The sequence below is a fragment of the Phaethon aethereus genome, assembly GCF_964289735.1.
Source record: "Phaethon aethereus genome assembly, chromosome: 3".
NCBI lineage: Eukaryota > Metazoa > Chordata > Aves > Phaethontiformes > Phaethontidae > Phaethon > Phaethon aethereus.
In genome coordinates this window covers 83098995-83125842 of record NC_138576.1, presented here as the reverse complement: position 1 = coordinate 83125842, position 26848 = coordinate 83098995, and the positions used below count along the sequence as shown (strand labels likewise).

General features: G+C 39.2%; 1 protein-coding gene across 1 annotated transcript; it reads right to left on the bottom strand.

Moving 5' to 3' along the window:
• Window positions 1–679: 679 nt before the first annotated feature.
• On the bottom strand, window positions 680–26848 carry ABCB10 (ATP binding cassette subfamily B member 10; the record flags this gene model as incomplete). Its single annotated transcript, XM_081997651.1, has 13 exons — window positions 680–1105; window positions 1725–1759; window positions 3269–3312; window positions 3555–3735; window positions 5034–5113; window positions 5400–5609; window positions 9030–9125; window positions 11584–11719; window positions 12522–12668; window positions 14269–14403; window positions 15847–16049; window positions 16390–16590; window positions 26509–26848. 13 exons carry the CDS (start codon window positions 26846–26848, stop codon window positions 814–816), a joined length of 2100 nt encoding a protein of 699 aa, XP_081853777.1. The 3' UTR covers window positions 680–813.

The following is a 26848-nucleotide window of genomic DNA, read 5'->3' as shown; positions in this document are numbered from 1 at the left end:
CAGGACCTGTGGTCCTGTGGAGAGAGGAGCCCAGGCTGGAGCAGGTTGGCTGGCAGGACTTGTGACCCCATGGGGGACCCACACTGGAGCAGTCTGTTCCTCGAGGATGGCACCCCAGGGAAGGGACCCAGGCTGGAGCAGTTTGTGAGCTGCAGCTCGTGGGAAGGATTCACGTTGGAGAAATTCATGGAGAACTCTCCCCAGTGGGAGGGACCCCACGCTGGAGCAGGGGAAGTGTGAGGAACCCTCCCCCTGAGGAGGAAGGAGTGGCAGAGACATGTGATGAACTGACTGCAACCCCCATTCCCTGTCCCCCTGCGCCACTTGCGGGGAGAAGGTAGAGAAATCGGAAGTGAAGTTGGGCTGAGGAGGATGGGAGGGGTGGGGGAAAGTTGTTTTTAATTTTGTTTTTATTTCTCATTACCCTACTCTGATTTGATTGGTAATAAATTAAATTTATTTTCCCCAAGTCGAGTCTGTTTTACTCATGATGGTAACTGGTCTCTCCCTGTCCTTATCGTGACGCACAAGCTTCTCATTATATTTTCCTCTTCCCCTGTCCAGCTGAGGAGGGGAGTGACAAGAGCGGCTTTGGTGCGCACCTGGTGTCCAGCCAGGGTCAACCCACCACAGTGACAGACATTTTAAAAAGTTGCAATAATTATTAAAAAGCTTTCAATAAAAAGTTTAAACACATTTAAGTTTCAAAAGAATATTTTGTACATTTTGGAAAAATATAACATTTACTTTACATAACTCAAACATAAGTTATACTCTTTGTAGTTTGTAAGCTTCCATTATTCATACATCCTCTCATACATTTTCTTTTAATACATCCTTTTCTCTGGATTGTAAATCTAATGCAAAACTATCACTATTCTGAAGGAAAGCTTGTTTCTTCATTAGTTTCCTGAAAAGTCCATTTGGATTTGCAAGTAGTTCCTCATGTTTTCCACATTCAAGAATTTTACCCTGGCCAAGGACTGCAACAAAATCAGCATTCTGAATAGTAGACAGACGATGAGCAATAATTAGGACTGTCCTCCCTTCCATCAGCCGGTCCAGAGCTTCTTGCACTAGATACTCATTTTCAGCATCCAAAGCACTAGTAAGAAATGGGAAGCAGGGAGGGGAGAGAGGAGGATATTCGTTATTTTAGACAGGTTAGTTTTGTATGCATTAAGCTTATTTTGCTAAACCTGCAAACCCTTGAAAACGAACCAATGGAACTGCAGGAAAGTTTTGTGAATATGCTTAGTGCACACATCCAAGTTATAGGCATTACATATCCTCATATGCAAAAGTATGCATGGAGAAATAACACTAAATTACTTCAGTGAAAAAAATTAAGTTATACTGCAGTATAATCATCCCTCTTTAACACTAAGATCCTCATTTAAACTAAAGATTAAACTAAAGATTAAACTAAACAAAAAAGCTTTAAGTTGATGTTTCAAAATCAAGTTACGTATTACAAATTTAATTCCATGAAAAATTAGAACAGAGTGTACCAGCTATCCTTTCCACTTTGCATAAACAGCTTTTATCACAGGTCTCCCAACCAATTCACACATTCTAGAATATGCATTCATTTTGTGGGTAAAGAAAAATAAGGGGCTAGATAATTTGTGCAAGGGCATGTAGAGAAATAAAGAAAGAACACCTCACATATCCAAGTTTTACAGATAGATAATTTTTAAGTTTCGATCTATTTTCTCTCTTACCTTGTTGCTTCATCTAACAGAAGAATTTTAGGATTCTGAAGAAGAAAGTAAAATTGGTTACAATAACAATTAGACAAGATCTGAATATTTGTATCAGCAGAGAACAGGATTCATAGAGCTGAAAACTCCAAATAAGTGTACTTATTTTATCAAAAGAACTGAGTATCATTCAAGAGAACACTCAAGAGTATCGTACTAAGAGGACAAAACAGAAACAACACTCTTATATCTTTCAAATTTTGCAAACTAAAGTAAAGGAACACTATTACCAGATCACTATCTGAAAGATACAAACCAAAGATGGGAGATTTTAATGCATACTTGGCAGCACTGTGGTCAAAAGTTCAATTTCCTATTTACTGCTCTTAAATGGATCTTTCACACAGGCTGAGCTACCTTCTGCTTGCAGTCAGTCTGCTATATGTAACTGTCTAGGAACAAAAAATAACAAAAACCTACCAACAAGCAGTATTTCACCCACAAATGAAATACATAGTACTTAAAGAACTAGCATTTAAGAACTCTTCCCAATTAAATAAAAAAATCAATTAAAAAAATCACCAGCACTCAAATCCGTAAGAAGCATCTTCTGATTTACAGTACATAATCCAAATTTGCTTGATGAATTTGACAGTAAAAGCTTCAAACTTTATCTGGAAGAGAAGGGACTCCACTGCACCCGCAATCACCTATATATCAACTACTCATTTTTTAAAACTTTTTTTTTTTCCCCCAAAAAATAAAATCTCTACTCCCATGAACTGTACTTGACATGAAATGCAATCAGCTTTTCAGCATTTGTGGTAAAAGAGAACTGGTATCATGAAAACTAGAAAACCGTGGAGTGTGAATGTAAGCTGGGTTCAGCAAGGCTCAAAACTTCCAGCTGCGCATTAGCCCCAAACTGCCTCCCTCTGAGGTCCCATGGCTCTCCCTGAACCAAACTCCTCATCCTTCTGATTCTCAGAAGCCTCCTCAAATTTGCACAGCATAGATCCTGCCCTAAAGCTAGACCCACATCAACCCTTGAACAAAAAAAAAAACCCAAAAAACCACAAAAGAAAAAAAAAAAGACAGACACAACATTGTGCCTGAAATAGTATCATGTCCCAAATCCAGACCAGTTCCCCTCAAAGCTAAGACAGGGCATCTATAGTGCTGGTAAGCTGTAACCCAGAAAAATCAACCCATGAGTGCAGAGATCTGAACGCAGAGACAGAAGTGTCATATATGAGTTTATTAGCACCACATTCTTAAACTCTTCCTTCATCCTTGACCTGGTGTTATGAAAGTGAGCCTATTATACAATGATTGACCACCAGTCTCTGTAAAAACTATCAAAAAACATGACTGAAAGGTAGGAAGAAGCACTTACATAAGTAAGTGGTCTTTAGTTAAACTACTCAGCCCTTCCAAACTTCCTCAATAATGTAAAAGATATATATTTCTTTTATTTTCCACTTGCTATTGAAAAGCATCCTCCTTTTTAACCCCTTTCTACCTCCCTACAAAGTAAGTAAATAGCTATTTGGGTGCTGGCTTACCTTGAGCAGAGCTCGAGCAATTGCAATTCGTTGCTTCTGTCCACCTAGGGGGAAAAGCTCAGTAAATTGAAATAGGAAAACAAATGTGAAGTAATTTTAACTGAATGTCTGGGCTAAGCAGCATTAGGCACACGTACTTTAGGGGGCGGAATGGAGATGAAGGAGGTTTTTTTTAATACTTATAGCAAGCTATGACTCGGAGAAAAAAGCTGCTAAGAAAAATAATAGAATTATTACTTCACTCTGTAGTACCAAGATTTTTAAAATAAGAAATATAAAGATGTACCTGAAAGCAGAATGCCTTTTTCTCCAACTACAGTGTCAAACCCTTTTGGAAAATCACTGATAAAGCTAGCAGCATTAGCTATTTCAGCAACTTTCTGAATCTCCTCTGCAGTCACAGTAGAAGGATCCTCTGCACCATAGGCAATGTTTTCAGCAATAGAACAGGAGAACAGAATTGGTTCCTGATAAATTCAAAAACATAACTAATATGGTAGCTCTGTAACTACATGCATGTATTGCCTATACCTCAAATAACATAAATTCCACTTACAAGATCCAGCATTAGTTTGTTTTATATCCATACAAAAGAATACGTAAGCTAGAGTTCATTGAATTAAAACAAATTAAAACAAATTAAAACACCCTCTCCTAACACCAAAATGGGCAGTCAAAACCAACTGAAAAATAAGTTGCTCATTTACCTGACAAAACATGATGTATTTGAGAAAGAGTTCAGAAAGAACTATTCATCCAAACATCAGAAAACCTCCCCTTTGTACTTGACTATATATCATCACTTGCAACAATGATGATTCTTCTTTTAACAATGTCTACACAGATTTTGTGGTATTTTGTGCATTTAATTTATATTAAAGCTTAAAACAGACAGGAGGAATGGCAGATAGGACAAGTGATGTACTATGGGAAAATGTCTGAAACAAGGCAAGTCTGCTCGGTTTATAAAATATAGAAGAGACATGCTATCATATGAATACCAGTATGAATCACCTACTGGTAACTCAAGTGGAATACAGACATTCAAGATGAAAAATGTGCCCACAGGAAAATAATTTTTGCACAATTTTTGGTGGCGTTATTACATAAAGCAGATGTTTTGAAGTGCAACGTATACCCAGCTATCCTTATGCTTTTAATCAGAACATCAACCTAAGAGTTAATCGCACTGTGAAGCATCTGAGGAGATGAGGAAAGGAAGGTACATAGCTTTATTGGTCAAATAGTTTATTTTTAAGAGACCATTGAACATCTCTCTCTACTTTCAGAGTCTAGGGGTTGCTATGGATAGAACACTATAAGAGTAAGTGCCAACAGTACTGTATTTTCATGCTTTCCTAATGGAATTGTGTTTGCCTGGAAACAACACAGAGCACAATGTCAGTTTTCAAATGGTTGTGTAAAATACGATTGTGTAACTTCCATTAATACAAAATGGGATTAAATGTTAAGCTTTGTGTTACTTTCTTCAATGAATCATAGCAAACATCAAGATGGTCATACCTATACAATTTGCAACAATGTACTTTCCAGTCTCCACATGCACACTTTTCTTTCAAGCTAACACTTTGAATCTCTATGATTATGTAAAAACAGACTACAGAGTAACAGGACTAGCTCTGAATACTTATTTTTAGAATAAAGCATGCACAACAGCAGTTATAGTTAAAAGATGAAAGCAAAGCACAGCTTGTTGATTACACAAAATTATTTAATTCAATTAGAATTTTTTTTTCTTCCGTACCTGACTCACTGTTCCAATCTTCGTCCTGAACCACAGTGGATTTAGCTGACGGATATCAAAGCCATCAACAGTGATAGTGCCTTAAATTAAGAAACAGTAAAGTCAAGTGTGTTTGACAAGTACTGAAAAAAACGCAGAAAGAACAGTTGAGAACAATGACCCCTGGGGAATCACATACTGGAAGATCAGAAATGCAAGGCTATGCAGGCACCACCACAAGGTAACCATACACCCCAGAGGGAAACATGGTGCATCAGTGCAATAATTACATCTGGACCTCAAGCAGAGGAACCCTGACTGTTTATAAGGTGTATCTGAGACGCAAAGCATCAGCTGTCACAAATGAGAGCAACACACAAAACATACCTGAGATAGGATCATACAGCCTCAGCAGAAGGGATACAATAGTGGATTTCCCTGTACCACTTGGGCCAACAAGAGCCATAACAGAGCCAGCTGGAATGGAAAGGCTAAAATCTTTGAAAATGGATGTTTCTGGACGCGTTGGATATGCAAACTCAACGTCCTTGAATTCCAAAGCACCTCTGAATGTGTCTTTGCCCAACGTGATTCCCTCTGTATGACAAAGAATAAAATCCAGGAACGTGAACGGAAACAAAAAAAATCAGCTCAGCTCTCCTTGAACTTGATTTACAGACACCCAACAGAAATATCTTTTTCCATGTTAAATCTAGGGATAGCTGCAAGCCACAATTCAGGATCACAGGGGCTATGTTTCAGCCATGACTGAATCAGTGTGGTGCACCACTCGTTCCAGAATGCAATTTCAGGTTGCTCATCAGCAGTGAACCTGTAGGTACCTACAGCAAGAGGGAGAATTTGCATCTTGCTAACACCTAACAACGTTCACTTCTGGTATAATTATCTGAATTTTTAAACATATTATAAACAATTTAAGATTTGTTAATTAGAAGCAATGAAAGAAAATGGCAATGTTGAAGGCCAAAGTCCTGTTGCCATAGAACAGATGCAAAAAGATAGACATTGCAAATCATTTACTGCCCTTTAACTGAGCCACAAAAGTCACCTGAAACACCCTCCCCTTTGGACAAGAGCAGCTCCCTTTACTCCCTTTCCTCCCACTACTTGTTAACTGTGTAGCTTTTAAGCAAAGGCTGTCACTGGAATAAAGCTGCTGCTAGGTTTGTTGCATGAATGGCCATTTTTTAGATTTTTTTTTTTAAGTGGAAAGTATATTTAATAAATTCAGGACAACAGTGTATTCGAAGACCAATCAGAGGCATAACTCTTAGGCAACAGTTCACCGAAACTACAATTTCAGTTTGCAAAACACCATAACAAAGCATCATGAATGAACGATTGCCAAAGTCAAATAAAACCAGCTTCTTTCTGGAGCACAGCATTTTATTTAAACATTTATCCTAAGATTATCAGTACTAGAAAAAGCTTATAAATAGGTAAGACAAGGAAACACAATTTCTTTAAGCCCTGTTAAATTCCAGTGACACATATCCATACAAAGCAAACTTAATTGGACAGTGGTGCTGCATTCCCAAAGGACAGTGTCTTGCTGACAAAGTTCCTACCGGTTTTGTGAAAACTGTCAGCACCAGAGCAACACCCCAAGTAGTGTTTGTTCATGCTAAAGACATGCAACTCAAAAACCTTAATTCTTTTCAGATGCAGCACACTAGTAACCCCCAACTAGCCACAGCACGTGGTAACACATGCCCATGTTCAGTTAAGCAGTAATCGTGGATAGGAAATGCAGACACGCACCAGTAGTAATCAAGATTTCACTAGTCCTGCTGTTCCTAAAGCACATAATTTATTTTGCTTTACTTTTTCCCCAGATTCCCTCCTCTTCTCCAGGTTTTCAGTTTAGTATTAGTAGCATAGAAATGGTAAAGGCAAGAGCATGCAATTTCAGACTCCTTCCTTGACTGTAATCCATGGATATGCACATTGTAACTTGGTTGTTAGGCAAGAGCACAATGGTCTGTAAACCTTCCTTTGGGAAAAGAAATACATTTACTAAATCCTGTGCTAGCAGCATAATCCTTACTATTATGAAAGTAAAAAGTAATCGCTTTACTTATCTCTATTCTCAGTTCCAGTTACTGCACAGTCTATTTCATGGCCTGAAACACTGTAATCTACTGCAATACAGGAAGTCTTGGTACCACAAGTCCTTCCTCTATATATTACTGTAAAAATATCTAAAAGCTGTAGACAGGATGGTGCTTGTTTCTTGTTTGGATGCTAGATATAGGGGAAAAAAATAATTCTAATTTGTTCCCGAGATATTTGTTGTCACCAACAACAGGTGGAGTTCCATGAAAATAAAACCTAAGTAGCCAAGGAAGTAGATGTTTCAGGTGAGTTTGGACAGTAGAGAAACAGTCTGTTTGTTTTATTGTCTGGTGAGCCAGAAATCAACTGAAATAGTTTCTTGAGACAAAGTTTTATATCATAGAATCATAGAATCTTTGGGTTGGAAGGGACCTTTTAAGGTCATCTAGTCCAACCCCCCTGCAGTGAGCAGGGACAGCTTCAACCAGATCAGGTTGCTCAGAGCCCCGTCTGACCTGACCTGCAATGTTTCCAGGGATGGAGCATCTACCACCTCTTTGGGCAACCTGTGCCAGTGTTTTACCACCCTTTCCTATGTATTTAGTTTATACTGAAAGGAAACCTAAAAGAAGCTTTCTGTTAGCCTATGCTACATGGATGTCTGAATCTTTGTCTGATTTATGTTTTGTCTATAAAATAAAGATTGTTTTCTGGATGTTGCTACCAGTGTGACTGAACAATTCAATACCTTCAGTAGGAAAGACAACTTCTGCCCCAATACCACTGCTTGCTCTCCACTGGGGCCACTGTAAGGATGAAGACCACTGAAACAATCCAGATTTAAAAAAAAAAAAAAAAAAAAAAAATCACATCTAAATGATGATGAAATCAACAGTTGCACTAGGTCTATGAAAGGCACAGCAAACTGCAGTGTGGATAGTCAGTCATGGCAGGAAGTTTAAGCCAGCTCCATTGCTAAAGACAAGAGTGTGTAGCTATCTCTTCATTAGCCAGTTGCTGGTTACCTTTTGGACAAAAGTCTGCCTCCACCCATTGGAGACCATACAGTTACTTTTCACTAGCTATGTAAAGTCCCTGCACATTGAAAAGCATCCTACAGACAGGCTTGCAGCTGTGAAGAGAAATGAGACAGAGGCCAGACTGTGACTTGGTGTCCGTCAGATTAAGAACTCAAGGAATTCCAGTGCAGGGAGACAAAAGCAGCACAGAAATCTGAAGCACAGCATTTCAAAAGAACCCCTCTGTACCAACCAACTCAAACGATAAAACTTTATTCTCTATTTCCTAAAGCCAGAGCTCGCTCAAAAATTCCGTTTGTTCTGTTGGATGTTCTTTTCTGACTCTTCCTCTTATAGCAGTCCTTAAAAAGTTTCTATATTAGAGTACTATACAAAACAGAGGGAAACTACAGTGTTGAGAGCTCACATGGACTCTGCTATATTGCATTGCTTTGCAACATACACAGCTGGTGAAAACTCACATATGACTTTTGCTTAGTGGGATGCAGCTGATTAAATAAAACAGCAATTCACACAGAAAGTGTCTTCTACAGGCAGCTCATTGAGCTACTCTGATGGAGACAGGCAAATGCTTTTTATGCAAAATATACTCAATACTGGAGGGTGTTGTCTAGCTTCCAAACAACAAAGCTGTAAATAAGATGTTGCTGGCAATATATTTTTATTTACTGTATTTAAATATTCAATATTATGGATTAATTAAAGGAAAAAAACCCCACTAAATCTTCATCATCTGTTTCATAGTTCAGAAAATCAGAAGAATTACCACTGTATCTAGGTTTGTTGTTTTTTTTTTAATATAAGTTGCTACTACCTTTAAGTATTACACACATCTTTCTAAAGTATTGGTGACCAATAAAAGAAAAATCACCCTATGAAAAATAACAAACCAAGGACCCACCATTAAATGGAAGTTGGGGCTTCCTTTCAATAAGTTCCCATAGACGTCCACCGGCACCTAGTCCTTTCATTAGTTCGGAATAAAATGAACTTAGACCTAAACAAAAAGCAGACCAGTGTTATGCATCCGTATGGAATGGAAGACATAGAAGATATTAAATTTGCATTATACTTTTCATCACCAGCACTGAAGTATCAGACATGTCGGGGCTCTTTTACTCCAACACACTATCAGACGTGTTGATTTGAATCCTATCTAGTCTCACTTCAGAGCTACCAATAACCCTTATTGACCATTCTTATTTATATCTGTAAAACAAACCATTCTGAAGAAAAAAAAACCAAAAAAGTTAACACACATAAGCTTGCGTATACTCAAAAGCAAAGCAACTCTTTTTCATTCATCTGTCAGGAAGAACAGCATCCAACTTCAGAGAAATAGCCTTGCATACAACCAACTATATTTTCAATATCAACAGAACAGAGCACTCTGAATGCCCTTTGTCAGATAAGGTTATACTACTGGAGGAGAGGCTGGCTGAGGCAGCCACAGGGGAGGGAGGGCACAAAACCTAACGCTGAACTGATGCTTGAGAAGCTATGTGGAGAATGGCCAATGTAAAGAAATATGTCTCCCAAGTTAGCACACTTCAAACATTACTGGAGAAGCAAAAGCTAAGGACAAGGCTTGCATATAGTACTGGATCCCAGCTCTTAGCAGCTGTGTGAATCATCTTGGAGCTGGCATGGCTGAAGGGCTTTCCAGCTGAAATAAACACATAAACCAACCTAGAATCAAAAATGGAGTGAGACACAAACAGAAAATGTCTTAATTCTTCATTTTTGTGTGTCTTTCAGAATGGAGTAACCAATTTCAAAATCTCTGAATTCCAGCAGAATAAACATACAGAATAAACCACTTCTACCTTAAAATGCCTACAGTGTTAAGAGTGATTTCAGGAGGGCAGAAAACCCAAGGTATATTAAAGTAGATTTACTGGTTTATTCTTGCAGAGAAACAAGCCCAGCACAAGGTCACGAGTCTGTAAGTGTAGGCAGGGCATTTCATCATGCTGCTGCTGAGGACTATCTGAAAGCTTGCAACACAAGGCACTAGCCATGGTGAGAAGCTGTCTGCTTGGAAAAAAGAGCCAAAGCATCAACATCCTAGAGCAGGGCAGAGGGGAGAAGGCACGAGCCTCAGAGAGCGCCTTGAAATTGAGACACTGAGGTTTGCAAATTCACAACCACTCATAAAAAAAGTTATATAAGGACATCAAATACTAATTAGAAAATGTTTTTCATTTTCATAACCTGTCTTCAGTATTTGGTAGAAAACACAGCAAACTGTTGCAACAAAAAAAAAATCAAAGTCCTAAATTATGCAGCGTTCACAGTTCATTGCATGAACTCCTATATGTATTGATGATGACATATACCAAGCAGACTAAGCACTTTGAAGATTTATATGCTTTGTAGGCATCAAGAAAGGTAGGCCTCTTGCAGCAAGACACCTTTACTTCAGAGTCCTCATGAGAATGAGCTCTGTGCAGAACTATATTCTTCAATAACCTTAAGTAGAATTTTAAAAGACATTTTTATCACAAAAGTTAATTCAATGACATTTTATCAGTGTTTCTAACCCTATTTTTCATTTATTTAAAATTAATTTGTCCCATGTTTTCGAAGTGCCAGTATCTGTCTGTTGGACAAACTTGAATGATTTAAGCAGAGAAGAAAGTGTTCTGGGAGTTGGAATGGTCACCACTGGAATTTTGATACCCAAGAAAGCAGGTTTAGTGAATTTTGCTCTCAGGCACATCTTTGTGCTTCCCATGATATCAGGTTTAGTCTTAGAAAAGAAGAGTATAGACGAGCTGCATTGCCCTGCCAGTCTATCAGAAGTAACAGACTCATTTTAAAGAAGAACCCTTCCAACCAGTTGTCAAACTTCAAAGTACCTTATCTTCATTTTTGCCTGTATGCAGTAGTGGAGACTGCTCTGTCAAAAAGATGAACTGTTTGTTTCTGGGCCAGTAGATTACAGTGTCTGAGCTTCAAGGAGTCGTCAGTCAGTAAGGAAAAACAAAAGGTTAGCACTAGTGTAGTGTTCTGCTGGCACTGTTTACTTGTTCCAGCTCAAGACACTCTATACTGAATTACAGCTAAATTCCACATGCCTTTCTTAATAGAGTACGTTTAACACAGACCCACATACTTTGGAAAAAAAAATGTAACACCAGTATTATTTCTTTACACAATATACCAAGTATCTTGATTTAGACACAAAGAAAATTAAAGTAGTATGTATCTGTCACAGACACACATTGAAAAAAATAACCTCTGTATTCCTTTGGGAAAATGGAATGCTTATATTAAGTTATAAAGCACTATTTTCATTAAATCTTCAGAAAAAAAAAATGTATGATTTCTTGGGAAGATCATTTGGAAGAGACTTTTTAAGAAAGCCACATCTTTTAAGAGCTTCTTCCCTCCCGCCCCCATACTGACTGTAATGCTTTGAAGTGAAGAAAATCTAATTTCTCATTCCATACCTCCAATGCTTATTCCAACCCAGAAAGCATACATTAGGAAAGATGAGAGTTCACCAACTGTCATGTAGGCACTGCCCATTAGTAATCCTCCTTTGTATAAGACTGAGAGGACAATTAAATTTCCAGAAAGGCCAGTCTAAGGAAAAAGAGGAAAAAGCAGCTTTTGTCATGTACATCTTAAACTTCATCCTCTAAAATGTTGTTTCAGAATTTTCCTTCTAGTAAAAGAATTCACATACTATGGGTATCTAGATTTTAGGAGGACTGAGTTAAACATGAACAAAACCAATTCTAAAGCAAACCAAGCCAACAGCCAGGAAAAATCCAGTGGCACTGCACTTTGCTATCCAACAAGTGCTCAAAAAGCAAGCAACTCTTTTTTTGTGTTTTATTTTTTTCTTACCTCATTCCCCAAGATGGAAAGGAACACGAAACATTACTCTCAACCATAATCGAAAGAGAAATGTTGATAGTCTGCAGTTACGATGCAGTTTTAGAACACTGTTAAGCAAATTCACTGCAAACTGTTATGGAAAAATGCAGTCCTACTCTCCCTCCCCCATCTGTGCACTCCCCCAGCTTCCTTCGCATTGACGCTCATCTCCTCAGGAAGCCAAACCTGTAAAATGCTAAGGGTGGGGGAAGGTTTCCACTGGTTTAGTTCCCTGAATAGGAGGTGTGGGCTCAGATAAATAGTACCAAGCTATGGGGTGTGGGGCAGAAACAGAGGCTTAAACTGGCTTTATCATACCACTGTATCTTGAGGTACTGTTTCACTGCAATTCAGACCGATTTAAACCCAGTCTTCCCACAGTTTCATGTAGGTTCAATTTACACTCAAATTATTTATTTGCAGAATTATAAGTATCCTCATGAATTTTAAAATAATTGACAATTGGCATAACATGGTTGGTTTACTTTCATCAAAATACACTCACTGCTCCAAAGAAGCCTGCCCGAGCTAGTGCCTCTTTTTTAGCCAGCTGTAGCACATAATCAACTTTATTTGTATACTTCTCCATTTCAGCCACTTCTTGCCCAAAAGCTCGAACTGTTCTTATGTTTCCAATACGCTCTTCAGCTAACTACATTAAAAGAAAGAACAAAACAAACATACAGACACACAATTTGTAACGTTCATATTACAGAACATTTGAAAGTTAAACCAATATCACTACACTAATCTCCAAATACATTCCTTTGGATGCCACTGGAAAATTTCTCACCCCCCCACCTTTTTTTTTTTTTTAAATACTATTAAGTTAGCAGTAAACTGCATGCCCAGGCAGTTTGAAAAGAACTTCAAGATTGCCTTAAGTGTTAGCAGAAAAAGAAGAATATAAAAGTAGGGTTAAAAAGACACCTTAATTTGATGTGAACCACACACGTAAGAAAAACACTATTCACAATAACTTGCAATAACAACGTGGGAAGGGGAAAAATAAAGAACATTCTATTCTACAGTAAATCATGCAAGAAAGCCTACAGTTATTTCCTGAAACAATTCCACTCATTTGATCAAAGCAACACTGGGAATTAATTTAGCTCAACTACTAATGTCCTATTTCAACTCAGTATTTTAACTTCTAAACCAGCAAAGTATTAGTTCTAAAATTACCTCAATTGTAACCAATTACACTAAGTTGTTAATAGACACTGTGATGATCTCACAAAAAACAAGGCCTCCTTTTGTGAGTAAAAATATGATATAAAAATGTAATTCTCCTTCTTCCATTCCCCATTCAACCTGAAAATTTGAATGAAACACTAAAATTGCGTGTTCATGTGAAGTCCCACACCTAGTTTACAAAGGCATGAGCCTCTCTTCAACACAGGATGAGGAAGATAACAGAAGAGGGCTAATCTTCCTTTTGCACTGTCAATTTGCAGAAGTCCTACACAAGACATTGCAAGTTTAGAACAGCTGACAACTGTGGCTATTTTAACTAGGTCTTTCCTAATTATATTTCTATGCATTTTAATGATGTTTTCCCACCCTCAGTCTGTGAGAAAATGGTCACTATCACTAATATTTCTCTGCTAGAGCTTTGCAATATTTCAGAGCAGTCAGCAAAAACAATGAAGGCACCTCTACTACAACCTCTGTAAAAACAACAGCTTCTTCTACTCTCCTCCTGAATATCTGGGTATGTGCTGACATGCCCAGAAAAGTTTAAAAAATGTCAAGCCTCATAAACATTAAAGAGTGGACAATAAGGTCAAAGTCAAGGTTTCATTCCAGAGAAGGACTTGCTAGCAAAGCTTTCTTAAAAGATGGATCTCTCTAGGATGTTTCTGATGTTCAGACTCCCAACCATAGTCCAAGAAAAGTGTTTTTCAAACCTAGGTACCAAATTAAAGAGGCCTTCATAGTCTGATTTCTTTATGCTCTCACATGGCTAAAGCCTAATCTCTTTATCCTTTCCTACATTCCCAAATTCTCAAGGCCTGGTACCTCCACATTATATTGTTATGGGCAGCTCTTTATAAATCATGGTTGGTTTTGAGATCTATGAGTGTTACTGAGGTTTACCCTTCATACTGTTCAGGTGCAAAACCACAGGCTCGGCATGGCTTAGGGCAATGAACAGTACGATTATCTTCAGATCTGTACTTCATAGATATTAACCTAAATACACTAGAGCAACTTTGAAGTTAACTAGAAAGCGTCTGTTAAAAGATTACCTGTGTTGCTTCTGCAAGAGAATCTTGGGTCATTTTAGTAAGTTTTCGCAAGTATCTTCCATAAATCACAGCCAGGACAGCCAAGGGTGGCACAACGCTCAGAACAAATGCAGCAAGGCTAGGAGACACAAAAAACTAGAAGAAAAAGGTATGTGTCAGGGATTAGCGTTCAGATTAAAAATAACCCGCTGGAGTAGTGAAGTGCAACTTCCCTCGCTAGAGTTTTCTAAAACTAAGATTGTACTTCAGTGCTGCCATGCTTTCATTTATCATGTTTTATTTCTTCCAGGCAAAATATCCATTCCTCCACAACATTTGGGGAATGTATCCCACAGTTAGGACAAAGGAGTATATACACAGGGGTCTGGATTTCATTTCTAGCTTTCTCACTGGTTCGCTGTGTGGTCTTAGCCAAGTATCTTAACCTGCCAGTAAACAGGCCTGCCAGTAAACAGGCCTACCAGGAAATCTCTTGGGGATGCTGAAAGACATAAGCTATTATACAGTTTCTGAAGTGCTTTCACAACTTTTAAATAGATGGTGTAATAGAGAAAGCTTGAGTAGAGAAATATTGTACACTACTTCTGGATAACCAAGGAACAGATGGAGTCACCAGTGCTCCCTAGCACCCACAAAAACTCATAACCTGGAATAATGGATTTAATTTACTGTTGCAAAACCTTATCACTTGTAACAATCAAAGTTCCTAAATAGCTTCTTTCATGAAATTTATTGAAAGTAGATCCAGTGTGTTTTAATTTCATCTTGCTTTCTCTATTGAAAACAGAAAAATCTCTAGAAAAATTTAAAATCAACTTAATTGACAGGCTTTATAATTATTTTGTAATAATCTCTTCTTTCTGGGCAAGCTTTCATAGTTCATCTTTTAACACTGCATCATGGCAGCATTTTTGAGCAGAATGCCTTACATAAATTTATTCCGATTAATCTATGGTAAGATAAAACCTTAGACTCTCTTTGCTTAGATAAATACAGAAAGCCATAATTTTTATCAGTGACAAAGTATTAAAGCTTTAAAGCTTCACAGTTTCTAATAACATCAATCTTGGAAGCTTATTTTTATGAGGAGACTTTTTGCTATCTGTTTTTAACTCCAGGTAGACAGCAGAAATTACCACACTTAAATGAAAGTGCTGTCTTTGCTCACCTAGGCCTTAATCAGAATCAACCAACTTCAATGATTTTTACATCAGGCCCTTCACACCTTATTTTACCTACAACCATGGGAACATCATCACTGATTTTAGTATTTTCAGTAAGAACAGAGTTAAACCATTTGCCTACTAAACTTTGCTTGATAAATTCAGGCAGTGACAGCAATTCATTTCAAACTCTCATTCTCCATATTTTGGCTTTTGAGTAAACATCAAGTGGCTACAGGCGCACCATCTATTGCAATGCAGTACATGGATAACCACTGAAATACACTTGTATCCCAAGAATCATAGAATCAACACACAACAGTTTCTGGACTGAATCACGTTCGCACATTACCTAAGAGAACTGAAACAAACGTGAAACTACAAGAAGTGACAAGCAGGGAAGAGACCACCATACCATCATTCCAACACCCACAGACGCCTGTGCTCCTGCCCTGAGACCATCTGAAAGGTTTTCAGTCACTGAACGGCCCAAGAGGGCTGTATCTGAAGATAAGCGGTTTATCAGCTCTCCTGTTCTGGTCTTGTCAAAGAAAGCGGTTTCTTGCTTCAGAATAGAGGAGAACATGGTTGTTCTCAAACGTTTCACAATTCTTTGTCCTGTCAGAAACAGAGGCCAGTCAAGCATGGCACACAAGACTACAGACACCAACGATATAAAAATCACAGGATTACACAGCACTGAATAAGTCACATTAACAGAGTTTTAATATACCAGAAGATAGTGAGCTTTAAGATGTCACGTAACAGTAAATAAAAATGAACAATTATTCCAGCATACTTGCCTTTGCACTATTAGTTCACCTTTGATCTGGTAAAAAAAGCTACTGATTCCAAGAGGATCTCTCAACCAGTGCCAAGAATTTATTTCAGATCATTAGATATCCTGACTCTGTGAAAGAAGATGACTCTCAATAGCACTTTTTGCTTCTGTTTTTACCTGCAGTCTGCATGAGGTAGACACGAGTAGCATTAGCAGCAGCACCACATAAAAAGATTCCACTCAGCAAGGCACACAGGCTAGTCAGGCTGTCAGTGAAGTCTTCACTGGGATTTGTATAAATAACATCAATAACTTTACCCAGAAAGAAAGGGGCTGACATGGTAATGACACTGGAAACTGTCAGAAAGCCAACAGCAGCTGAAAATCAACAAGGAAAAGGAGAAGAAAATTATGTGGAATTTGCAAGTTCATTAATAGTACATATGAAATAATTTTTCACTTTAAATTTCTATTAAGCTTGCAAGTGTCAGCATTAAATAATCAGCATTCTCTTAAGCCCGGTTCTGAATAGGACATTTTAAGTCACTGCATAAATTAACTTAGCCAAGGCACATTTTAAGATCCTAAAAGCCTCTGTATACAATCAGAGTCCTGGAATTGTTTCTCTCGTCTAACCTTCCCCACCACCACCTGACAAAGTTAACACTTCACAGATTACATCCTTAGAGAGCATTCAGTAGCAAGTCTTCCATATCTCTCACACAATCCTTCACTCCTGTTTAGTTTGCTTTTTATTATTCATGCTTGCTACCATAATAAAGCTTCCAGCCGACGATTTCTGAGCTAGCAATGGACTGAAGTAAAGATCTGTTGTGAGAACTGTCTAAAAAATGCACTTTTATTTGGAAAAAAAACCAAACAAACAAATATTTTATTTACTCGAGGGGCAAAATCTATATACATTTGTTTCGTTTTACTCTTTAGTATTGCTGGTCTGAAAGAAAATCAGCATAGGTTTGAATAGACGTCTATTTGCTGATGAGCAGAGCTCCTGAATTCCAGTTGCAAGATCACCCATGAATCAACCTGTGTAACCATTTGAAGCTGTATCACAGAGTATGAAAAATTGCACTGGACCAAGACTTAGCCTTTCGAACTTTAACCTGCAAAGAAACTTCTTGAGCCAAGAACACAGCTTGGAAGGCTGAGAACCAGGAAAAAACCCTTATAATTGAAAACTGAACAAACTTGATATGAAAACCACTGAACCGCAACAAACAATACCATTTATACAGCATGATTTTCCAACATCCAACCCCACACTTAAAGCAACCATTCATAGGATTGCTGCAAACTAGCAGATAATGACTTTAAAAGCAAAAAGACACTTTACTGAAAATCCTGAATTTGCCTGAGTTTTAGCTCCATTCTAATGAGCTGCTTGTATCACTTTTATAAGGAAGACAGCAAAGAGCCTCCCAGCAGCAACACTGCTGTAAGAAATATTTCTAACATCTGTCACAGAGGGTTTGATGCCTCTTACCACCTCCACACACACACACGAAGCTTTGCTTCAGTTTGTACTTGAAGTGTAAATACAGCTGTGCATTTATGATGAAGAATTCAAGGTACAAAAAATGCATACCTGCCACCACCTGAAGCAAACACTTCTCTGCAGCTTCACTTCAATGCCCCAGAGCAGTCCTGGGAGAGCTCCACACACTGCCCAAACAAACTTTATCCTTGCCGATGTGTCCAACCTGCTGCCTGCGGTTCTATTCAAGATTTTTTTGCCATCCTTCTGTTGCATTACACTCAGGCCAGCAAGCATGTTAAAGGTAAAGGACTCAGATCTTGAACTTGAAACTACAGAAACTATAAGAAGCCAGAGCAGGAAGGAGAATTCCTGCTGCAAAATTATGTGATCCATGCCATAGACACATCTCACAAGCATATTATTTACTAGCTAAAACTTCCTTAGAATAAGTGACCTTATTAACAGGCTGGCTGCATTGGTGTACTCAAGCTGTGAAGCAGTGGGAAAAATCCAACGAAGGCTAGGTCATCTCCTGTCAGGAAAAGCTGGTCTATAAGGCAGCTCGAGATGGTCAAACGCATTGCTTACAAGCACAGTGCCGCATGGCAGCTCAGTCTCCACCAGTCCAGACAATTTCTCAGTTATGGATGGAACTGGACAACTGCATATATAAATATTTACTGAAGGAAGAGGACTGTATGGCTAAAAATGTCGTATATCTCCATCTAGCTGTATGGCCTTCCTAGCTTGGGTTTACCTTCATCTCTTCTTCCTTCAAACTAGCACAGGTTTCACTGTAATTACTTCCAACAGCCTTAACTGACTAAAAGGAAATACTAATACATAAAGCAAATGGAAGACTACTAAGCTACTTAAATATTAGACAAAGTTTCAGTAATATATTGGAACAATGCAGTCCTGAAGATGAAAGCTTATATAATCCAGATGTCACTTTTAATTTTCCCCTTAAGCAATATGCCTGTCTATATTCATTTAATCACAAATTACATGCAAAATAACATTCCTTAATTGAAACTCTCACTTTGATTATACCAGAAGAACTAGAAAATAGCACAAATTCTAGGCTGTTGCTCTTTTTTTGTTTGTTTTAAACTGTTGACTAATTGAAGAAACAGGAATCAGCACTCACTCTATCTCCCCATCCAAAGAGCTGTCATTGTGATAATTGGCTAGGGGGAGGAGTACAGGGTGTTCAGCAACCAGATATAAAGACACTTCAGTGACACTGAAGGTTGTCACTGGCAGGAAAAAGGTCAGAGTAAACTTTATAGTATTAGTTTCACATAGCTTGCTCTGTTACCTGGGAAATTATGTCAAACAAGTGTGTATTTTGGAAGCTTTATTTTTTAGAGTAAATCTGTTTTGTTGGCTATGAGATTAAAATAAAGGTAATGTGAAGTGGATCAACTGAACTTTTATAAAACCAGGGCTACATCAAAGTGGCAGCAAAAGCGAAGAGAAGGCAAGCTGGCTCCAGCACTGGCTGAACAGTCCTCTTGGAAATGTTAGGCAAACATTTTGCTTGTCTACTTGCACAGAAATCCAGATAGCTGTGCAGACAGAAGTCCAGATCAATGCACAGACAAAATGATGCCTTTACCACTATGGAGATCAACGTGCTCTCTGTTAAAGCTAATCTGGGCTTGCTTCTTGACAGAAGATCTGCAACTGCATTATCACAGTAAATGTATTCGGGGGCCAGGAATTGGTCACCAACTGATAAAACAGGACATTTACAAGCCATAACTAGGCAGACCTATCAGAAAGCCCTCTTCAGAACAAGGACTAAGTGACTCCAAAGAGTCATAAGCCAGTTTTCTACAGGCAAGAACAACACCAAGAGAGCAAAAGTTTCTAGTTTTGCTGGTCCTTACCAGAGCATCCTTCTGCCCCAGTACAGTATGTGGAAAAGTACAAAGCCAAAAAAATGCTTGCAAGCCTGTTGGGGGAACGGCTATTTTAAACACAAATACATGAAGATTTGACCTCAGATGAATTAAGATCATTCAAGAAAATCAGGGATGAATGACAGAAAAGTGAGGTAATGATGACATTTGGCAATGCCTGGTAACACAGCAACTGGACACAGTACCTAATTTTTACTATTCAGTTAGGTTATTAATGTTACCTCCCTGAATCTTTCAAGTATTTTACTGGTCTCATTTGAAGATCAGGTCTGGCAGGTCAGAAAGCAAGCTTTGGATTTGTGAGAAGTACCCTTCTACCAGTAACCGAGAATGTCTGTCCTCTACTCGTTGTCTGTGCAGTTTTATTCTGATACACAGTGACCTATTTTAGCTTAACACTGAATTTCCACAAGGGCATTTGGAGTGACAAATAAAGTCTATTGTATTCTACGATGTGCATGCATGGAGATTGGGCTCTGAAGCACTGATAAATTTTATATTTGTTGGTTAGGTAAAGTCCATATCCATTTGGTGAGTCCTGGCCCACAAGGAATATGTTTTGAACCGGGTGAAGGACTGCTATCAACTCTGTGAAGAGTCAGTTCTGCAAATATTTATTTCAAGATAAAATCTTCTTCCAGACTATACTGTAAGCACTTAAGGATGTTCTGTATAGTTCTAGGTTAGGTATGTCTAGGGTGGTTTTCTTTCCGTGTTAAGCTCATAAATGATATCTGGACTGCACCTATTAATATGCAAGAAGAACCTTTTAGAATCGTCCTCCTTACATTACTAAGAACAATTGTAATACTGTGCTCGGAAAAGAATACAGTGCATGTCTGACAGCACCACTGCATACCGCATTGTGGTGCGTTTTGGAAAGCTGCTGTTTTTTTGAGTGGAGTTGTGTTAATTTGCAGTTACTGTCAATATACTGAATCTTGCAAGTTACTATCTCCAGTGATCATCATGGTTTTTAGAAAATGTTTATAGAAGTATTCTATAGACAGTTTGATGTGGTTATTGAATCTGTGATGTTTTTTCTTTTCTTTTGTTATTTTTTTAAGCATGAAAGAGCAGATCAGGTTTCCAAATGGCAAAGACTGTTTTCTTTGGTGCAACAACAATACAATTGCACAACTTACGGAACATATCTTCAAGACAACTCGTGAAAAGGCTGGCATACTGTGGGTCATCTGACTGACCAGAATTATACAACAGTTTTGAGAAATTAATAGTTGCAGAAAATCGCTGTGGGACAGAATTAAACAAGAGACACAGGCAATACCTTTGAGATAGTATCTCAAGAACAGGATGGGTGTCCAGGGTTTGGAAGGCACAGTGAGATACCAGCAAAGGAGCGAGCCCCAGAGTATCGGCTTGTGGCATCCCTCATGCTCAGAACATTTACACAATGCAGCTTACAGAAGTCTATCACATTGAAGAAAGCCTGCTCTTTGAGTCATGAGGTGTTCAGGATTGACAGAAATCACCCTCAGTAGCTCCTCAGTGAGGCTCCTATGATCAAATAGGACAGACCTGCCAGAAGTCCTTTTCTATGGAGCAAACAAAATATCAAGGAGCCTTTGCAGAGTAGGCAAGGGGGGTTGTCAGAAGACCTTTCAGAGAAGATATTTAATGGGAGAAGTGTCTTTCTAGGCAGAGCAGAACACAGTGATTTGAGGAAGCCCAAGAAAGGGAAGAGTGAGGAAGACTGCCACTTTCCACAGGAGAGGAGGAGGAAGAGGTAGCAAGGCACACAGCTTGACGGAAGGCCTATGTGCAAAAGCTCCACTAGAAAGCAAAGATGGAGGCTTGACTCTGACTGTAAGCAAGAATCTTCACTTCCTCTTAAGAAAGAGGAAGGTATCTCCATTTTGCAATTTGGTATTATCAATACAAACAGTACCACAAGATAGTCTTTTTAAGACACTCCCAACCAAGAGAGAGTACAACTTTTTTTTATCATGCATTTAAAATTAAAGCATTTAACGTGTTCATATTTATCCTGTGTAGTCTTTATATCAGACCAATCTAGTTGTTATTCCTTCTATCTTCAAAATTTACACAAATAGTGAAGCAAAAACATTTCTCAGAGAAACTAAGTTGTAAGCACCTAACTGATCACAGTGGTCAGCAGCTACCGTTTCTGCAATGTCTTAACCAAAATAGCTTCATTAGCCGTTCACCAACAATTTGAAATAAGGAACTGTCACCAAGTAGCCACAGAAATGCAAACTTTTTATGGTAAAGCTACAAGGCTACTTGGACCTTTTGTAAGCTTCATACCAAAACACTGACAAAATCAGACGAAAAACTATGGGGGGGAAACAACAAGAAAAAAAACCATGTAGTCGGTTTGAATTCTGCAAAAGGCACACTGCACATGAGAAAGCAATCAGCAAGTTACCCCTGTATGTACCACACATATAGGAATTTGATTTTAAAAACAAGAATTGCCTTCAGAAAATTCAAGTTGAGTGTGGTTGTTGAGTTGCTTTGAGATGAGCAGAACCACTTCACAGTAAAGAAGAACAGTGGCCATGTACATGGACTTGTGAGGTGAACCCAAGTTTTGGCCAGGAATGACCCAGCTACTGGGTGACAGCACAGAAACAGCAAGATTTACAAGATGGGCATTCAAACCACATTCCAAATAGAAGGGTATTCTAGTGCCTCTAAGCCCCTCTGCTCCCACCAGCTTCCTTCCCATTATGTACACTACAGAATCAATTCAACTCACTGTCAAGGTTTGAATGCGTGTATGAAAACACATTTTTCAGAGAGATGGCGCTTGTCTGACTTTAAATTTAATTTTTAAATGGAGGGAGGAAAAGCATATCTTTAACAGTGCATGGATTGCCTGCTGATGTTCAAACTCGTGCTACAAAACTTGCAAGAGCAAAAGTTTCAAAATTAAACCAATTAAATGTTACTACAAACTAAACACATATTATCTGCCCCATTTAATTTCCTAAAATAACTGAAGTTTTCAAAGATACTCCTACTCAAGTACTTAACATATGAAATATCAGCTTGTACAAGTATAACTAACTGAAAGCATGACTTTCTAGTAGCAATACTCACAGCTGATGTGTTCTACATTTCTATCTGCATCTTGTGCCAAAAAAAAAAAAAAAAAAAATCAAGTTGCTTACTACCTCAATTATCCCCAATCCAAGGAATTATTAAAATAGTTCCTGAACTACATGAAAAAATATACCTAAAAATTCAGGTAGTCTTAGGGGTAGCATTTTTTTTAATTGCCTTTCTTTCATAATTTTTTTATAGGAATTTATTCCTTATTAGAAACTACAAAAGATAAATCTACAGCAATCCAGTACTGCTCATTCAAGAATGAGAAAGTGCATCACCTGGTGTAAATTCAAACTACAGAAAAATCAGATTATGAATAAGGCAGTGCTCTTCTGACTTCATGGCAAATGCTAACTTATAGGAAAACAGCTATTACAAATTATGCCCAAAATTCTAAAATAAAACCTATGAAATAACAAAGACCTGTGCACAAAACAAACCTTCTTACTTTGACTCAGAGCACAGTAAGTGTTATACAGGAAAAGGGCACACTTTGCTATTGGATTAAAAAATTTGGAGTTCCTTGTGCTTACTTTACAATTCAATAGAACTATTGTTTCCTTCGAGTGTGGTTTGGATAAAGTGCAACAGTTAGTTTCTCACAGAGAGAAACAAGGATGCAGGAGGAAATAAAAGGGATAATTTTGAAAAGGCATTTTTGTGGCCTCGCACACACAGCAGGATTTAATAACTTCAACAATGGCCCTGTCCTCTTCCCAGGGAATTGAATTTAACTGAAGACACAGGTTTACCTATATGACTGCACAAGATGAGCCAAAAAAATTCCTAAAATTACTTCCCTCTGTTAAGTCTGGGAGGTATTACAGAATTTACAAATTCCTAATTTCACCACACGAAACTGTGGCCACTAACAGAGTGAATTGCCATCATGGTATTTATCCATCTTTTTACCACTTTTAATAAGAACAACAAAATTTAACACACATGTCCTGTTTAAAATATATTCTCAGCTCTACACAACTCTAGAAGAAACTGAAGATGAAATTTGGCACATTTATTTTCATTCTTAAGAGCCTTCGGAGGGTCAGAATCTCCTTCTGTGAGGAAAGCACTGCAAGAGGTGCTGCGTGCCAGCGCACTGGAACTCCTGGCCAGAACACACCGCTTCTTCCTGAGCCAGCAGATGGTGAAGAGGCCCTGTGTAAAACAAGATGCGACCGTCTCTTTTGGTGCCTGTCACAATCGGAGCCAGTAACCTTCACCTCTGTACCTACACCTCCTCAGCTAACGCCATTTCCCCACCGTACCAAGATGAGCGATCCTAGTCTTGCTCAACTTCCTCACAAATCATCATCCTCTGCTCGCCAGGCCTCCGCTGTCATCATTGCATCTATTTCATCTTCTGTGACCGTGAATTTCAGTGCATAACTGCAACGAGCAGAATATCATGATCTGGGCCACGTGGAATCATAGAGAAGGCATATGTCACTTCACAGTGGTAATGTTATACACCTGTGTTGCCAGCTACTGCTTATATAAAATGCAAAAGGTCTGGAAGAGCTCAACTTTCCTGCAAAACAAAACTGCACCTGTAAAGCCTCTGAAGAGATTCCCACAGCAATTGCCTACCATTTATATGTACTTGAAGAGGAAATTAAATGTTTTACCCTAGGTTCATTGTTTCATACAGTGAAACCATTAACTTTCCTCTTTCTTTGAATGCAGGAAAAAGAGAGATGCTGAGTTTTTAAGGACTAGTTTCTCAGTAGAGAGATGCAACACGAACAAAACACAATGTATTTTAACAGATTTTAGATACAATGGGCAGATGTGATTTCCCTACAACCACCTACAAGGCATGTTACCCGTATTTGTTATTGCTGCACTCTATAATGACACAAAGTATTTTTCTTGTTAGCTTTTCCATCTTCCTGCTTAATTACAGCTTCACAACAAAAGTTTTCCCTCAAGTAGGATGTCAATAGAGAAAAAAAATTTAACATAAATTTACACCTCTCCCAGAACCAAGACTAGCAGAACATTGAAAAGCAGTTATTACATTTGCGTATTTTTTTCATCCTCCTGATTTGATACTATAAAGTTGTGGGGTTTTTTTTAAACTTCATTCAGGCCAATTTGTTATCTTAAAAGACAAAACTTCACACAGCTGTTTTTTAGTAACTGTGATAGTTGATTTACTTAGATAAAACCATCAGCATACTGCACAGATTAAAGATCTTTAGCCCTATTTTAAAACACAATTACAAACAAGTATACCATACCTTGCCTGTAACAAACAAGCAAGTGCCCAGTAAACGGAACTAAATTAAGTTCTCAGTTAGCTTGGAGCCTTTGGCTCTTAAAAACCATCCTTAAAATAACTGATTTACTTATTTGTTTCAATTTCAATGGGGGAAAACCAAAGAACTTTGTTGTAAAATCAGCAGGTAATCTATCCCATAAGATACGCATTTCTTCACCAAAATCTGAATAGACTGAACATTAGTTACTGGCAAAGGGCATTTTACTTTTTAGTCCATAAGCCAATGAAGAAAAATAATCCCGAGCAAGACTGAAGCCTTACTGAACATTATACCTTTCCCCCTCTCCATCCAGGCCTGTCCCATTAATTTCCCCCTGCTTTTATTCTGCACAACCAAGATAGTGGTATTAGCTACATAAAACAGGTGTTCAGAGCATAGAAAATACTTCTAATTTCTTATAAAAATTCATTTGGATTCAGATTATTTTGGCTATGTAATGCCAACATATAATGAAGCTCTGTAACTATCCACTGTGAATAAAATCCTGTACAAAGTACTTCCTATTTCTCAAAACCACCTCTTTATGTAAGTCTACCTACCTCACCTCCTTTCTCTCCAACACCGTTTACCCATTCCATGGGAGCTACCCAAGCTTTTGCAATGTCCTACAGACTTCACGCTGCCATAATAGCATGTATGCTGTCCACCAAAATTTATAGGTTGTTTAAAAAAAAAAAAACAAACAACAAACCACATAATAATTTGATATTTTCTTACTAACAACTATTATCCCATTATCCCCATGAGAAATAATGTCAAGAAAAGTTCGTTTCTACTCTTTGTAGATAATATCACTCTGTTAAGGGCAGAATTTATACAACCATGGTGTTTGACTTCACCACATAGACACTAAAAATAACTAAATAAATCGTTTTCAAAACAACTCACAAAAGTTCTAGGCAAGAAATTTTTGAGAGACAGAACTCCAATTTCTCTAATACTTTTTTTTGGGGGGGAAAAAAAAAAAAAACAACTTTGGATTCCTCTTTTTACTTTATTCCATATAGTCTCAGGCCCGAGTTTATTGCAGGCTGCTTGTGAAGCCAGCGTTGAACACGCAGAGAGGCATTAACCAACATCACTAGCGGAACAGAGCCTTCCGTAACCTCCAAAACTTCTGCCTTCCCTTCAAAACAACAACAAACGAAGAGACGGCGAGAGGACGTGCATGTTTTCAGCTTTTTGCATCTATCCAATGCCCACTTAAAGAGTCCGCGCTGCGCTCTGACGCTACCAGACGCGCCGCTTCGGGAGGGAAACGCGACCTTCCCCTTCGCCCCGGCCGCGGCCCGCTCCGGGCCGTGCCACCCCGGGCAGGCGGCCGGGGCAGGACCCCAGCCGGGCTCCGCACCCGGCCTGCCGCGCACTTCGGCCCCGGGGGACCCTCCGGGCGGGACGAGGGGAGCCCCGCCGCCCCCTCCCCGCTCGGGCAAAGCCCCGGAGCGGCCCCCAGCGCGGCGGCGGGACAGCCGCGGGCTGCGGCCGGTACCTGTCAGTCTCCAGCGCTCGGGGTGCGCCAGGGCCAGCAGCCTCCGAGCCTCGAAGCGCGGCGGGGCGCCGGTAGCCCCCCGCGGAGGCGCCGGCGGCTCCGCGCCCGCGGCAGTGCTTACGGAGCGCGGGGCGCTGCCCACCGCCGCGGGCGGGAGAAGGAGACGGCGGCGGCAGCACGGCGCGCCCGGCGGCGGGGGGGCGGGTGTCCCGCACGTGCTGGCCGGGCGCGGCGGGGCGCGGAGGCCGGCGGCCCCGGCAGAGGCCCGAGCCCAGGCGGGCGGCGCCGCTCGCCGCAGCAACGGCAGCAGCCAGGGCAGGCGCGGCGCGTAGCCCGCCAT